At 31.9% G+C, this 14,131-nt stretch overlaps 2 protein-coding genes across 5 annotated transcripts; both read right to left on the reverse strand.

The window, feature by feature from the left end:
• Window positions 1–4,773: 4,773 nt before the first annotated feature.
• LOC108483698 (tubby-like F-box protein 7) lies at window positions 4,774–8,634 on the reverse strand. Its single transcript, XM_017787242.2, has 4 exons — window positions 7,996–8,634; window positions 7,130–7,217; window positions 5,819–5,948; window positions 4,774–5,544 (listed from the first exon to the last, which is right to left on the reverse strand). The coding sequence occupies exons 1-4, from the start codon at window positions 8,371–8,373 to the stop codon at window positions 4,971–4,973; spliced, it is 1,170 nt and encodes a 389-aa protein (XP_017642731.1). The 5' UTR covers window positions 8,374–8,634; the 3' UTR covers window positions 4,774–4,970.
• Window positions 8,635–9,364: 730 nt separating this feature from the next.
• LOC108482267 (axial regulator YABBY 5-like) lies at window positions 9,365–13,716 on the reverse strand. 4 transcript variants are annotated; one of them, XM_017785388.2, is made up of 8 exons: window positions 13,275–13,597; window positions 13,082–13,169; window positions 11,900–12,019; window positions 10,561–10,684; window positions 10,427–10,475; window positions 10,260–10,335; window positions 10,072–10,180; window positions 9,365–9,645 (listed from the first exon to the last, which is right to left on the reverse strand). In XM_017785388.2, the coding sequence occupies exons 1-7, from the start codon at window positions 13,283–13,285 to the stop codon at window positions 10,094–10,096; spliced, it is 555 nt and encodes a 184-aa protein (XP_017640877.1). In that variant the 5' UTR covers window positions 13,286–13,597; the 3' UTR covers window positions 9,365–9,645; window positions 10,072–10,093. The 4 variants fall into 4 exon arrangements, with proteins under 4 accessions (XP_017640877.1, XP_017640876.1, XP_017640879.1 ...); XM_017785387.2 differs by having other exon boundaries at window positions 9,375–9,645; window positions 10,072–10,140; window positions 13,275–13,591; XM_017785390.2 differs by lacking the exon at window positions 13,275–13,597 and adding an exon at window positions 13,626–13,710 and having other exon boundaries at window positions 9,377–9,645; window positions 10,072–10,140.
• Window positions 13,717–14,131: the final 415 nt, after the last annotated feature.

Genomic DNA, 14,131 nt, shown 5'->3' on the forward strand with positions numbered 1-14,131 from the left:
GAATTCACCTTTATAACACTAAATCAATCATCAAAAAATGTCATACATGAATACTCACATATTATAGGCATCGAAATAAATTTTAAATTATTGTTATGCCTCGGTTTTGTGGTCCCGAAACCACATTCCGGCTAGGGTCTATTTTGGGCTGTCACATTTTAACTCGGTATGGGAAATGCCATACCTACATTTCTTAACTCAGTATGGATTTGATAATACCATACCTACAGTTCATGTTCAAGTATGGATAATACCATACCTACATTTCACAACTCAGTATGGATGATACCATACCTACATTTCACACTTTGCCATGGAACAACCATGGTCTTATCCAATCAATTCATCACACGTCACGATACTAACGCATTACTCAATCCTGCGTTTTCCTAATTTGCATTTCCACATTTATTCTTTCATTAACAAAATCTACACAATCCCACAACAAATTCAGATATAATAACACATTATATACTTCAATCATTCACAAATAAACATCTAATTTCAACCATATGAACTTACCCGCTAATTTGTAGAAGATATTGAAATTTTGGGACTATTCGCAACTTTTTCTTTTCCTCGTTCTTCTTTGGATTCTTGATCTATAATATAAAATATTTCTACTCATTAGCATTTATTTGATTTCTATTTCACTTCACAATTTATGCTGTTCAAATTTCGAAATTGCACTTTTACCCCAAAATTTACAGTTTTCACAATTTAGTCCCTACTCAATTCACCCATCAATTGAACTAAATTTTCTCAATTAACACTTTATTTTATCATTATAAACTATTTCAAAACCTTTTATATTCTGAATTTCAACAGAAACCTTCAATTCACAACTTTTTCACAATTAGGTCCTAAATATCATTTCCTATCAAAATCACTTAATAAAACCACCTTAATATGAAATTAGAACTTAAATTTCATAATAATTCATCATAAAATTCCCTTATCCATCCAGGGTAACTTCCAATTTCACCCATAAAATAAAAACTAATGAATTCTACAAGTGGACCTAATTGTAAAAGTCATAAAAACATAAAATTATCAAGAAAAAGCAAGAATTAGACTCACATGATGTAAAAATATGAAAACCAGCTTTCTCCAGACCTTCTATGGCGTTTTGGCTGAGAAATTATGAAGAAAATGTCTAGATTTTTCAATTACATCATTATTTAACTATTAACTTTTATCTATTTCCAATTTTGCCCTTGTTCACATTGTTTTCTTGCTTATTTCATACCCAAACCGTCCAGCCATTAACCTTTGGGTCTAATTGCTCTTTAAATCCATCTTTTAAATACTTAAGCTATTTACTCACAATTTAACAAATTTTGTGCTATTTTCAATTTAATACTTTTCAATTAATTAGCCATCCAAACGTTAAAATTTTCTAACGAAACTTTAATATTAACTCAATGACACTCCATAAATATTTATAAAAATATTTATAGCTCGATTTTCAACTTTGAGGTCTCGATACCTCATTTTTGACCCGTTTGACCTAATAAATTCTTTTAATTCACTAATTTCACCATTTCACAAATTCTTCTAAATTCTTACTTGACTCATAAATATTAAATTACTATCTTGTTCAATCTTATTTGTCGAATTTAGTGATCTCAAATCACCATTTCCGACACCACTGAAAATTAGGCCGTTACACTAAAAGTACAAATTAGTAGGAACAATGGATTTGAGTGTTTCTATTCTGTGACCCTGATGAATTGACGAAAACTATGTGATAAGTGCGCCCGTTTAAGACCATAGCTGGGCTATGGCATCGGTGCAATGTGATAATGTGACTCCGTATAAGACCATAGCTGGGCTATGGCATCGGTATAATGTGATAATGTAATTCCGTATAAGACCATGTCTGGGATATGGCTTCGGTATGATATGTGAACCGTGTAAGACCATGGCAAGGCTATGGCTTCGGTGTGTGATGCGTAACAATGTGAAAGTCCATAGTTTACTATGGCAATGTGATAATGAATCACTCAATTCCCTTATCGTTCCCTAATTTGACAATGAAGTAAATGAGAAATGGGCCTAAGGGAGTTAAATTGTGAGTAGCCTTATGGAAATTATTCAAATGAGTTATTAATGAAATTGTGATTTGGAGGATGAAATAGTTAAACTAATAGATATATGATTGTGTACAATATTTGATAAGATTTGTGTTTTTATGCCTATGAGCTTAATAAGCTTCAATAAGCTTACTTGTGTGTGTTTGATAATTTCTTTTGTAGATTGAATTAAAGAGAAGTTGGTAGATCGGATCAACACAACAAGGCACACTATTTAGATCAATTCCGGTAGTTTTTGTTTTATGTTTAAAGATTTATATGGCATGTATAGAGTTTGAATGAATTGAAGTAAAGATGTTACAAACTAGTTAACAATATTTGTACTAAAACAGTTTTTGGTAAGTAGCAGTAGTTTGATTTTTAAAATTCACCATAAATTGTGGAAATTGAGTTAAGGGCTGAGAAAAAAATTAGATTAAAGCCTAATGAGTCTAGGTTCATATAGAGGAAACGATGCATGCAATTGGATTTTATGTTATGAGATATTTAAATTGTTGTGAGACAGAGTCTGAATGACTTTGAGCTCCCTTGTTCTAATTTGTAAATATCATTAAAAATTGCAAAAAAATAATTATGAGTCATACTGTATATGTATGGATTCCTCATTGGGTCTATTTTTAAGAGAAACAAACGGTATGATTATTTGAATTCTGTACAGGGAGAAATTTGGTTTGTAGTGCACAGGGGTCAAAGTAGCCAAACCCTGAAACAGGGGAGAATTTAACTAATAAACTGTACTAATTGGACCAACCAAAAATGATATAAAAAAATTGGTAAGTAGATATATGAGTCTAAATTCGGGGAAAATTTACGGATTTTGATTTCGAGTTTTATAACTCGAGATATGATTTTTTTAGCAACTATGACGCAGTTGGACAGCTTGTCTGAAAAGTATGATATAAATTATCTGAATTTGGTTAAGTGCTCAAATAAGTTTAGTAGTGCCTTGTGCTCGACTCCGGTGACGGTCTCGGGTACTGGGCGTTACATTCTCCATCTTTTTGATTTGGCCACAATTTAATGATTGTCTTTCAATTTGGCCCTTTTTTAACTTGTTTCCGACCGATTACAGCTTTGAAATGTGATAATTATTCTTCGAAGGCATTGATTAAAATTTCATGGAAGTTGTATTCTCACATTTAGTTCACCAATTGTTTTCCTAGAAATATAATAATAATTAATGAATTTATCCTTATTAAATAAAGATAATATTCATAAATTTAATTTATAATAAATTTTAATCTTAAATATTTGAATTAAATATTTAATAATAAAATTTAAATTAATAATCTATAAATTAATTTTAAATTTATAATTTTAATTAAAAACAAAATTATTTAAAATTTGTCTTGCATATATTTTCTAAACAATAATAATGCATATATAAAACTTGTTTTGAAATGAATTAAAAAAATACTTGACATCATTATTGTTTTAATAAAAGCTAACCCATAAGAATATAAAACTTGTGAAAAATTCGTTGAAGTAATAAAAAAATAAAGAGAAAGAATGTAATAGTTTTTTTTTTTTTTACGATTATTAAACTCTAAATCAATATAAAATAGGGTTACTTTTGTCTTAATATTTTTTTAACTTTCCAATTTACTATGTTTATGGAAAAATAATTTTAAGAGAAAGTTAAAAGTTCAAGTAAAGTAAATAAAACTTCACAAACCAACGTATATTTTACAAAATGATAACATCCGCACTCAAATCAATAGGAAAAATTTTCATTTTCACAACCCGATCTTCAGGTCTTCTTTCAGAACCTAATGCCCTTTACGATAGGTGCTAACAGCTTTCTACTAGTTAAAGTAGCTCAGCTCGAACCCTTCTCATGGGATTGGCTTACCTCACTTTCAAGCATCCATTGGATCAAAGATCTTTCTTCCTTCCCTCACCCGTCCCACGTCTCACGTGCTCTAATCCTCTGAGCTATAAGCCACCTCGTCTATCATATGAAACCTCACTATAAATCAAATTTTAAACACATTCATATGGATTACAAGAATAATTTTTTTGGTTAAGAATAGAGACCATGTCATTAAAATTTAATAGGGTTATTTTTTTATTTTCCTAACATGATAGATTCAAGTTGTCCAAGCAATTTAAGTATAAATGTTTAGATTCAAGTTGTCCAAGCAATTTAGGTACAAATGTTTAAATGGCTAGACTAATAAATTAACCAAATAACCTGATTGATATGATATTGATACTTTAAAACATATATAGAATGCTTTAAAATTTGAGAATATTTGAGAATCAAGAACTAGTTAGTTGTAATTAATAATAATTTTGAAGTACTATGATATATTTCTGTCACTAAATTTCTTCTTTTAAAAGAAATTCGGTTCTCATATCCAGCCGTTTCCTCAGAAGATTTCAACAGAAACCCATCAATTTTGGAAACCTAAAGCTTCTAACTTGTCAACAAACATGGCGGCCCGAATGCAATGTTCCAACCATTCGAGTGTAAATAAAATACCAAAAGGAAGAGTTAACAATACCAAACAAGAAGTACTAATCACATGCTTTTGTCGATACTTTCCCTATGAACACCATTCCCAAAGAAATGCTTTTTTCCTATTCAATTCCCAAACCCTGCCCTCAAATTTGAAGGCATGAGAAACTACACAAGGTACTCGCATGTTGATGCAACTAAAAATCCAAAGACATGTTTTAACCAATAATTTCAGCAAATGTTATTAGATACAAAGAGAAAACATGTACATGATTTTGATTTTGTCTCACCAAGCCAAGGCTCTCCAAACGTTTTTCAAGTGACATTTAAGTAGAAAAAAAATATTATATTAAAACATGTAGCACAACTTGTTACTATATATATGTATATGATAGTACATAAACATAGTAAAATCATTCACAAGCCAATTTTGTACCAAAGCTTGTAAGGCAGATGGCAAAAGCAAGAAAAGCCGATAAGGGCTGCCTATAATCCATGGTGAATGTATCATCCCCTACTTTACCAAACTGGAGAACGGTTTCCTCCTCTTCTTTCCCTCCCAGTTGGCTCTCTTCAACAGTTGCAGCCAGCTGAAAGTTTTTCACAGATGCTACAGTTACCCGACCGTGGAAATTTAAGCACCAGCACTGTAAATGTTCGTGCCATCTTGGAGCTTTGTTCCTCAAAATTGTATGACCGGATGAGGCATGCTCGGGCATTTTCATCTTGATGTCATCTAAATACTTCTCATCAGCCATATCTTCCTGCATACGGCACTGTATTGAGCAAACCATCCTCCTAGGACCTCTCGATTTCAACAGATTGAACTTGTAAGACACTTGTCCAACCTCAAAATTGCCAGCAGGAACTTGGGGGCAGATTTGCTTACTTGCAAATCTGCGACTTGCTCTGCTGCTCGAGGGCTTAGCACCACTGTGCGGTGGCTGACTATCATAGATTTTAAAGTTGGTACCTAGAAAATCCGAACTGCAAAGATTTTAAATTTGTGCGTCAGCTTAACTTTTTAATCTGAACCATAAAGCATTCTATTTTTGTTGCATCAAGACAAGTAATAGCATCATAAATATTGTTCCACAAATCCTTGAAAAATTTTCACTGCCACTAACCGTATGCAATATATTCAAAGAGGAGATCCTGTAATCAAAGTTCTAGAAAGAGACATCACAAAATACCTCTACTAAACTTCATGAATGCCATTTGGCCAAAAAAAAAAAAAAAAAAGGAATCATGAGTGCCGTACCTTAACTTCCCGACATAGGCATTACTGCCTTGAGATAGTTCATTTGGATCAAGGGATATAATATACTCAATATGAGCACCATGTCGATATCTTCGTGCTGCCAATAGAAACTTCCCCTTCTCGGTGAATGCTGACAAACATCAGGAAAAGATTAAAATAAGGTAGATTTCAACCACTAACAACTAGCATCATCCAGTTGCACGTTGACTACAAAAAGGGAGAACTACTAATAAGATTAGCTAACATGGGCATGCTCTCAATTACTAAAATTGAATAACAAAGAGGTCTTAGTATATAAACAAAAGGTAACAAGATATTATACTCGGTAGTCAGTGAACTGTTACATATAAAACTAAAAAGAGACAAATGATTGCTATCCTTGCATGTTTCCATTGCCCAAAGTTGCTGCTTCCAGAAAGAAAATATCACTAGTTTGTATCCCGAGAGAGAGAGAGTTGGGGGTAAAGAGGTTACAATATCAGATCCTTATGACTCGAGCAATAGCTTCATATACCTCGTCAGAACAAAATGCGCAGCACAGAGATAAACCTGTCATCAAGTTGAAGATAATACCACCACACCTAAAGAAGACTACCGAGACCAGAAACTTAATAAATATCAAATTGTTTACCAACCCGTATCCTTTCTCTCAGAAGCCAAAGGAATGATTATTTTGCTATGCTTATTACAAGGCTATTCTGGAAAACAACACTATTAAAATTTAAAAAAAAAAAAGGAAAAAAAAGAAATCCCGACTGCATGTAGCAATGAATTCTCAGTTTAATAGAAGCTATTAGTCAATAGAACTGAAGATATAATTCAAGAACCCAGCACAGGAGACCTCTCCAGACACCCTTCGACTACTGAATACAAGAAAGAGTGGACAAGTTCTAGTAAAATAAATTAACAACTGCCACCATACATTGTTTTCCAAAGAAAATAGTGGGCAGATCGATGTCATCACATTAAAAGCCCAAATCTAAGATGACAATGTGCCATGTATAGAATAGACAGGTCCAGATGATGAAATCTCATTGCCCTTTTAAAGTCAATGGGTGTCTAAGACCATTAAGCAAATTGGCAATCATTATCTGAAAGGTTAAGACCAAGTCAAACTGACTTAGGCAAAGGTATTAGGTCAAAAGTTCACATTTGTGAACCTACCTAGATAAAAGTCAAAAGTTAATTAAGGAGCTTTGACAAAGTGAATTATGTCCCTTTTAACCCATTTTTCAGCATGTATTACAGCATATCAGACTAATTTACACGTCTTATCATGTTTTGCTTGTGAAAAGAGAAAAAAGTACTTACATGGTGAAAGAGCAAGATAAAGGAAGAATGTTGAGTTTTTTTTGTTTCGCTTTATAATACACTGGTTAGGAAACTCCCGTGGACCAGGCTGCATTAGCGAAAGGGAACAAAACCATCAGCCCCAAAACTTACGAACTTGTTCATCAATTGACAACTGTAAATCCTAAATGCATTTCATATTCATAACCAGTAACCATAAAGCAGCTCAAATTCTGAAAACTCCACTTCAAACCAATAGCAATAAGCTAATACATTTAAATATCGCAAAAGACAAAAATTCAACACTCATTTCTTTTTTTCTCCAATTTGCGAGACTTTTGAATAAGCTATTTTCTGATTATTGCAAGTGCCCAGAAAACAATTCTAACCCTCAAATGATAATTTCCTTATATATCACAAGAAAAAAAAAAGTGTCATTTCTATTAGAAGTAAACCATGCTATGCTAAAAATTGACCATGCATGAAGTTTAACTTCCAATCACCAATAAATGTTCAAAAAATGTCATTTGATTCAACTTTTGAAACTCTATACCCAGCACATTTCCCCCCCAAACAACCCAATATACAGATAAGAAGCACAAAATAATTTCCTAAATTACATACCAAGATCAAAATGCATCGAACAATAACAATAATCAGTAAAGGACATTACCATAACTAGAACCCAAACAAATGAACAAAAATAAAGACTAATTCTACATCAATTCCTCACAAATCATTCCAATTCGCAGACATTTAAAGTCTAAAAAAGTTAAAGTACCCTAAATTACAAATATTTGAAACCTTAATGATACTTACATACACTATCAGATTACGAAATTATATCTCAATTTCAATTTCAATAAAAATAAAAATAAATAAATTACCTGCTTAAGACAAGAAGGAAAAGTGATTTTGCCGCTATTTTGAGAAGAAGCCTTAACGATCTCTCTCGTAACTTCTCTCCACTTCTTACATACGCAAGCGCTCGAAACCACGTTTTTCCTGTCAGGCCACATTTCTTCACTCGCTTCCACACGCTCCATGATCTCAACTAACAATTCCGGCAGCAACGTCGACCATGAATCCCCTCCATCCTCCGCCGACGGCGGCGGCCAAGACGGTGATGGCGTAGAAGAAGACTCCAGCTGATTCTCCCTGGTTGAGACTGTTGTTAACGCCGCCGTTCTGGCAGACAGTCTCAATGATCTCGAGAACCTACGTGAAAGGCACGAGGTTTTCCTCATCGGAGACGAACACGACATCGTTTCAAAGACTCTGTTGTTTGTATATTTTTCTTTTTACACTTTTGAGAGAAGAGACTCAGAAAGGGGGATTTTATGTGAAAAAAAAAAGGGTACAAAAAACGAAAAAAATAAATGGAGGAAAAAAAAGATGACGGTTGCAGGAATAACAGCGGTGAGCGAAACCGAAGAGGGACAAATAAGATAGGGGGACAATGTGACGTGTCAAAATATGATTGGCGGTGATTAGGTTGGTGAGATTTGGGATTTGTTTTAATTTTTGACTCGGTCCCTTTGAATCGATAATCCTAAAAGGTTTGTTTTATGCCCTGTCAGTGTTTTGAATTTTGAGTATGTTGAGTTGTCATTTGTTTTTTGGTTTGATTTTTTAATTTCATCCATAAATAAAATTTCTTTTCAAAATTTAAAATTTAAAAATTTACTGTATTAATCAATTTGTTAATAAATTTTATTTTCAAAAAAGAAAAAAACAATATTTTTGTTAAAACAGTGGTACATTTGTTTCAATTGTAGATTTAATCTGATTCTCCCAATTTCACTTTAGAATTTAAATGTCAACTTCTATAGCTTTTTTTATTAAAATAATATGCAAATTTTTAAAATTTAAAAGTCAGAAATTTTATTAGGAGGACCGAAATTAAATTGTAAATTTTACGGTAATAAAAAGTAATTTCATCATTTTAATAATTTATATATTTATAATTTTTAAAAGATTAAATTAAATTTTATCATTTGTAAGGGATCAAAGTGTAATTTTATTTTTACTAATTTAAAATTTTAAAAATTTTAAAGTATCTAAATAAAAATTTTTCCATTTTAAGAGAGCCAGAGCTTTGCAAACCACCCTAGTTGCACCCCTGAATTGAGTCTTTACTCGATGTGGATGAACACTATTGTCAATACAGGAAAACATAGATTTAAGTGCGTTAAAGTATATTATCTCCTATTTAAAAATTAAAGAAAGGATATGATATAAACCTAGAATTTAGATTACCTATAATTTTTATGAGAGAAAATGAAATGTATGCATCAAAACTCTTATACATATAATAACATCAATCATGACATAGATTAATAAAGCAAAGTGCATTTAAACAAACAAATTATAAGTTGATACAGCTCTCATAACGAAAGCCTTTTATTTCAACAACATACATATTTATAGGTATAATATATATATATATATATATATATATATATATTATAACATTTTAGTAATTATCAATAGCCATTTATTCACTTAAGCAGCTGATGGAATGGCTCAGTTGAGTCCTGCATTATAAAATTCAAAGGAAAAAAAAAATAGTGAATCAACACAAAAATTGCAGTAGCCCATGCATGTTCAACAAAATTTAATGATGTTGGTTTTAGCTATGGCTTATTTAATGGATCTAATTGAATTCCAAATAAATGTGCATGTAGAATTATGGTTTTGGTCCCTCCACCATCCTTATATTTAAGTTATGCAAATTAATAGTAGTTACGGAGTCGAAAAACGGATATAACTAATGAATCAAATCGTGAGATACATTTAAAAAAAACTCGTTTCAACATGATGAGTTGGAGATAATGTTTTTAAGAAAAGATTTATATTGGTGTCCATTAATTTCTCCTTCCCATAATTTTCCCCAATAAGTGAAACAAAAGAAAAGATAATTATATAGTTTGCATTGCTTCTAAATGGAAGTTAGTACTTACATCATTCAGCTTAGGTTGATTGTCAGTCTCCAGCATCAGTCCAAAATGAATGTGAGGGAAGCGAGCCCACTGTAGTTGACAACCCCAAATCACACAAACACAAAACTCTCTGTCAGTGATATCAGGATTGTTCAAATTAGATTATGCTTTTTTATTTTTTTTATGATGAAAGCTAATGTTGAGCTTACATTCTTAGCAGCAGTGCTAAATGCCTCCCTGTGAGTGATATCAGGATTGTTCAGCTTGATCCTTTGTATCTCCTCTCTATAAACATACCCCCATTTTCACAGGTTATTAGTATAGAGCAAAAAAATAAAATCAACATAACTAATGATCAAATTACGGTCACTATTACTTGATGAACTGATTGTACAATGAAGGAGCCCTATGCCTCTTGTCAGGAGCTGGGAAAAAAGTCCATGAAATGTACATTTTAAAATTAAAATGAAACACAAATTAAACACAAAATAATAATGCAAGGATACTCACGTCGATTAACAACCCTTTCTTGAGTGGTAGTGTTTATAGTTGTTGCTCGCTTTGGTAACTTGTTCTTGCACCTGGAGGAAGACCCTAAGTCAATTCTGTACTCCGATGATGTGTAATTAGGCACCTAAAAACCATTAATAAACTAACATCAATTAACTATGTTCTGGATTTAAATTGCAGTCACAACGCATTTTCGATTATCTCGTCTAAATGCGGTTATTAAATAACGAACGCTATCAACATTAATCAAAAGTATGGATGGAAAAATTAAAAATGATAAAATAATATCATAACATACAAAGTATATAATCACTATAGTTAATCATATTAAGATGCCTTTTATATTTGTTTTATGATAAAGGAAGATTAATTCTTTTAAAATTTATGCGACCCGAACTAAATCAATGTATGGAGTATCCTATGGCACTAATGAAGCAATTTTCTCTATTAATCAATGCAAAAAGTATATTATTATAATGTTGATTAACAGCTTTGAATGACCTTAATCACATTTCAAAGTTTTTATTAGGTTCCACTTAAAGCATTAGATTGGGATCTATCTCTTTGATTGGATAAGCATGATCAATGGTTTTGTAAAGTTTTCTGTCTGCAAAAACTTAGCATTATCCATTTGCTTTTTCTCAAATACATATTCTTCAGAAACCTTTTTTAGATTTTAGTTTCCCCATAAAATGAGCTAAAAAGAAAGAAAGAACAAAGGAAAAAACAACACTGAAGTGACTAAATCAATAAAAAATAGTTTCATTGTGCTGAATTAAATAACTTTCACCCGCATCCCAGAAGCAACCAAGATTCATGTTAAACAGAATATTTATATATACAGATATATGACATTATATATATATATATATATATATAATAGCATCCTTGGGATCTAAAAACTGAGGTGTTTCTATTTGGTACAATAGAAGACAAAACCAAAGAAAAAGGAAAATTTTGTGTAGTGACCAAAGCCTACAAACCCTAAAATTCTTGCCAATCAAAATCGAAGTGAAATTTTTTGAAATTGAGGCTCAATGAAAGAATGGGAAATCCTGAAACTTTGATTTGCCCTAATTAGCTAACTATATCCTGACCTATGAAAAAGAAAATTTAGGAATTGGTTTTAATCATGGGTCCTTAGAGCAGCTCCTAGGGTTTTTTTGAGTGATCTGAGAAAATATGCTTTGTAAATAAACTATTCTTTGGGGCTTTGCAACCCTAGATTTCAAGGCCCCATGGGAAATTACAGAGATTTTCCTTGGAAAGAGATAAAATCCCAGAAACCCTAACTGGATCTACAAGAAAAAATAATGAAGAAAAAGATGATGATCATAACCTGTACATCTTTTCCAGCCCTTGATTGAAAGGAAGCTGCCAGGTTTACTGAACAGAGATTGGTGCACTGCCCACATCTGACTGTTACTGTTTCAAACAAGCTGTTGCATGGAACATTGACCTGCAAAAATCATGTAAAAAATTTTAGCTTATAAAACCCTTTCACATACAAATCATTTGCTTATTAAAACTTGTGGGTGTTTGAAGAACAAGACCTCATATAAAGTTCTAAGATCTTCCAAAGCAAAAAGAAAAAAAAAATGTTTTTGGAAGTATATAGAGCTTTCCTTTAACTTCGAACTAGTACAATATCTAGGGCTTTGTTTTATTTATATTTTTTCATTTTTTTAGGGTAGTCAATACTCAACACTGCCTGCCCCCTGGACTTTCTCATTGTTCAAAAAACCTCTTTCCTACATGAAAATGGGGGTTTTGAGGAAGACAACTGAGATGGTCCCTTTCATTTTCCATGATCAGTTAAATAAAAACAAAAAAAAGGAGAAGCTTTTGGTCATTACAAAAGAAAAAAAAAAAAACACCCCAAGGCAGGTAGTGTAGTGTATTCTTATAAGGAAAAGGTTAAGATAATCTCAGAGGAAAAAAATATGAAGGAAATGTCATCTTCATTCTATATATCAGCAAATCTATCATCACATGCTTGTTTTCACTACATCTTTCTTTTAAAAAAAATGATTTTAAGATCCATATTTTTTTTAAATAACTTCTCTCAGATCACAGGGTAAGATCTGCAAAAGAAAAGAAAAAAAAATGGAGAATTTATCACTTTTTCTGCAAAAGAATGAGAAAAGAAGTCTTAGGATAGTGACTTGACTTCATTGCATGAAAACCCTAAAATAATTACATATAAGAAAACTCATCAAATAAGATTCTCCTATTAAGCTTATTAACATAGAGAAGAAGAAGATAAAAGGAAAAAAAGACAGTTTTGAAAGTTAGGGTCTTTAATGTAAAATAAAAACTAGAAACTAGGACATTGCTTTTTCATTTAGATATTGAACAATTGAAGACCTAAGCATTCACCTGCAACTATACAAAGCCATTATGCTTGCAGTAAAAGAAACTGACATCATGATGATGATATGAAGTCAGATTAATATATATATATATAAACATTAAATAAGAAGGAAAAAAAAAAAACAAGTGCAGGATCAGAATTAAATACCGCAAGAATGATGTTGCAAAGGTTGCAAGGGATGTAGCAGAGTTGTTCTGGTGCAGAATTGTGGGAGCTTGACATTTTTTTATTTTCCCTGATACCAAACAGGTTTTTACTTTTTTTCTTTTTCCTTTTGAATTAAGTTTAAGACGAAGACAAAGAAAAAGAACAAAAAAAAAAAAACTTGAGTAAGAATTACCCGAAGTACATGTATAATTATATTATCAAACAACACAAACAATTATATTGAACAAGAAAAGAAGAAAAAAAAGGGAAATTAATTGAAGAAACTATGATGAACAAAGAAGGTAAAGGCAGACTGAGGAAAACGTGGGATTTGTAGTGCCATGACAGGCAGCACAAAAAAAGAGTACACTCTCTCTCTCTTTCACTAATATTTTCAAACACATCACAGTCACTCACTCACAAACACTCACTCTGAAGAAAAAGAAATGGAGAATGGGGCCATGGGCGAGAAAGCAGACAAAACAATATGGGGTTGAGGTTGGGGTTAGGGTTAGAAAATAAGGAAAGGGTAGAATCAACTTACAATTCAAAGCTGTTCCCTGGTTTTTTTTAAACTAAAAACAAACAATAAACCCTTCACTTTTCTTCTTCTTCTTCTTCTTCTGAAACTACAATGGAAATATAACATATTATATATAATGAATGAAAGGATATAAATTTCTTGGATTAAAAATTATGGGGTTTCTTTTGGGGGGGTTGAATTCAAAGACATATTCACAAACACATGCAAATGTTGTAATATTTAGGGGACATGGTTACTTTATTCGAGAATATAAAAGTGTTTCAAAGTGTCCTATACAAGGTATTGATAGAATACCAGATGGACCCTGTTTATAGTTGGCTATGAAATAAACACTAAGCCTGCACCATGGGTTTTAGATCTTTTATTTGTTTTTTTTTTCTTTTCTTTTTTTCTGGGAATCAAAGAAACTATATCTTCTTAGTGTAACTTTGCCAACTCCAAACATCAGTCACCATGGAAACAGCTAGTTCCATATTTATTCGTCTTCACCTAAAGGATTTGTGAGC

Source organism: Gossypium arboreum, chromosome 1, assembly GCF_025698485.1.
Source record: "Gossypium arboreum isolate Shixiya-1 chromosome 1, ASM2569848v2, whole genome shotgun sequence".
In the NCBI taxonomy this organism is placed as follows: domain Eukaryota; kingdom Viridiplantae; phylum Streptophyta; class Magnoliopsida; order Malvales; family Malvaceae; genus Gossypium; species Gossypium arboreum.

Coding starts and splice junctions, on each gene's coding strand:
- LOC108483698 (XM_017787242.2), bottom strand. CDS start 8,373: ATGTCGTGTTCGTCTCCGATGAGGAAAACCTCGTGCCTTTCACGTAGG. Junction 7,218..7,995: donor TTCCTTCTTGTCTTAAGCAG/GTAATTTATTTA, acceptor TCGCTAATGCAG/CCTGGTCCACGGGAGTTTCC. Junction 5,545..5,818: donor GCCTATGTCGGGAAGTTAAG/GTACGGCACTCA, acceptor AAATCTTTGCAG/TTCGGATTTTCTAGGTACCA.
- LOC108482267 (XM_017785387.2), bottom strand. Junction 12,020..13,081: donor TTTGCAACATCATTCTTGCG/GTATTTAATTCT, acceptor TGATTTTTGCAG/GTCAATGTTCCATGCAACAG. Junction 10,336..10,426: donor TTGTACAATCAGTTCATCAA/GTAATAGTGACC, acceptor GTATGTTTATAG/AGAGGAGATACAAAGGATCA.